The 1,188-nt window shown below is 57.7% G+C and overlaps 1 protein-coding gene across 1 annotated transcript; it reads right to left on the bottom strand.

Annotated features, from left to right (window-relative positions):
* Window positions 1-43: 43 nt before the first annotated feature.
* HTR1B (5-hydroxytryptamine (serotonin) receptor 1B, G protein-coupled) lies at window positions 44-1,182 on the bottom strand. The gene has a single exon (XM_009083299.1). The coding sequence runs from the start codon at window positions 961-963 to the stop codon at window positions 100-102; it is 864 nt and encodes a 287-aa protein (XP_009081547.1). The 5' UTR covers window positions 964-1,182; the 3' UTR covers window positions 44-99.
* Window positions 1,183-1,188: the final 6 nt, after the last annotated feature.

Raw genomic sequence — 1,188 nt, 5'->3', positions numbered from 1 at the left:
CCCGAGCCCCGCGGCTCTCCGGGCTGCGCGCACCTACCTGTGGCGCCGGGCGCGGGCGTGCATGGGGGCTGCCCCGGAGAACACATCGCATTCAACATTTCAGCCTGTGCATCGGAAACGTATGAGTTTGTGGAAAGCTTGTTTGAAGTCTTCGTTAGACATAGTATAGATGATGGGGTTGATGAGGGAGTTGAGATATCCAAGCCACGTGAAAAAGTCAAAGATGGCCATGTGGAACCAGCAAGCGTCCTTGCAAATAGGCAACACCAGGCTGATGATGAAAAAGGGCAGCCAACAGACGATGAAGGCTCCTAAAATAATCCCTAAAGTCTTTGTAGCTTTCCGCTCTCTAGCGGCCGTCAGCTTCTTTTTCTCCAGCAGGGCGTCCGAGACCTTCACCTTCACCTGGTTCATGTACACGGGGGAGCCCGTTTCGCTGGATCCCTCGGGAGCCTTGGAGTTTATAGACGTGACGGAGGAGGTCGACCCCGGGGAGTCTGTGATTAACTGAGCCCGCGTTAGTCTTTTACCTGCTTTCTTTGGCGTCTGCTTCAAAATCCGCGACCTGGCTTCCACGTAGATCCTCCCGTAGAGGGCTATCAGCAGCAGAGTGGGGAAGTAGAAGGCTCCCACCGTGGAGTACACGGTGTAGAGGACGTGGTCCGTGTTCACCACACAGTGAGATACTTCCTCGGCCTTTGCCTGCCGCCAAAACAAAGGGGGCATGGAGATACAGATGGAGAAGATCCACACCAGCGCGATCATGCCCGCCGCCCGCTTGGGAGTCCGTTTCGTGGAGTACTCGACGGCGTCGGTGATCGCCCAGTAGCGGTCCAGGGCGATGACACAGAGGTGCAGGATGGACGCCGTGCAACAGGTGATGTCCGAGGACAGCCAGATATCGCAGACGATCTGGCCCAGCGTCCACTTGCCGGTCACAGTGTACATGGTGCTGATGGGCATGACGAGGATGGAGACGAGGAGGTCGGTGACGGCCAGCGAGGCTATCAGGTAGTTAGCCGGCGTGTGGAGTTTCCTCGTCTGGTAGACCGTGGCGATGACAAAGGCGTTGGAGAGCACCGTGGCCAGGGTGACCAGCGCCAGGACGACGGCGAGCACGATCTTCCCGGAGAGGGGGGTGGCATCTTGGTAGATCACTTCCTCGGCGCTACAGTTTCGGTAAGAGTC

Source organism: Acanthisitta chloris, unplaced genomic scaffold (assembly GCF_000695815.1).
Source record: "Acanthisitta chloris isolate BGI_N310 unplaced genomic scaffold, ASM69581v1 C16532786, whole genome shotgun sequence".
Lineage (NCBI taxonomy): Eukaryota > Metazoa > Chordata > Aves > Passeriformes > Acanthisittidae > Acanthisitta > Acanthisitta chloris.
Note: the sequence above shows the minus strand (reverse complement) of the source record. Positions and strands in the feature narration are given on the sequence as shown.

What these genes read in the sequence shown, in the direction of transcription:
- HTR1B (XM_009083299.1), bottom strand. Translation starts at nt 963, where the DNA reads ATGCCCATCAGCACCATGTACACTGTGACCGGCAAGTGGACGCTGGGC.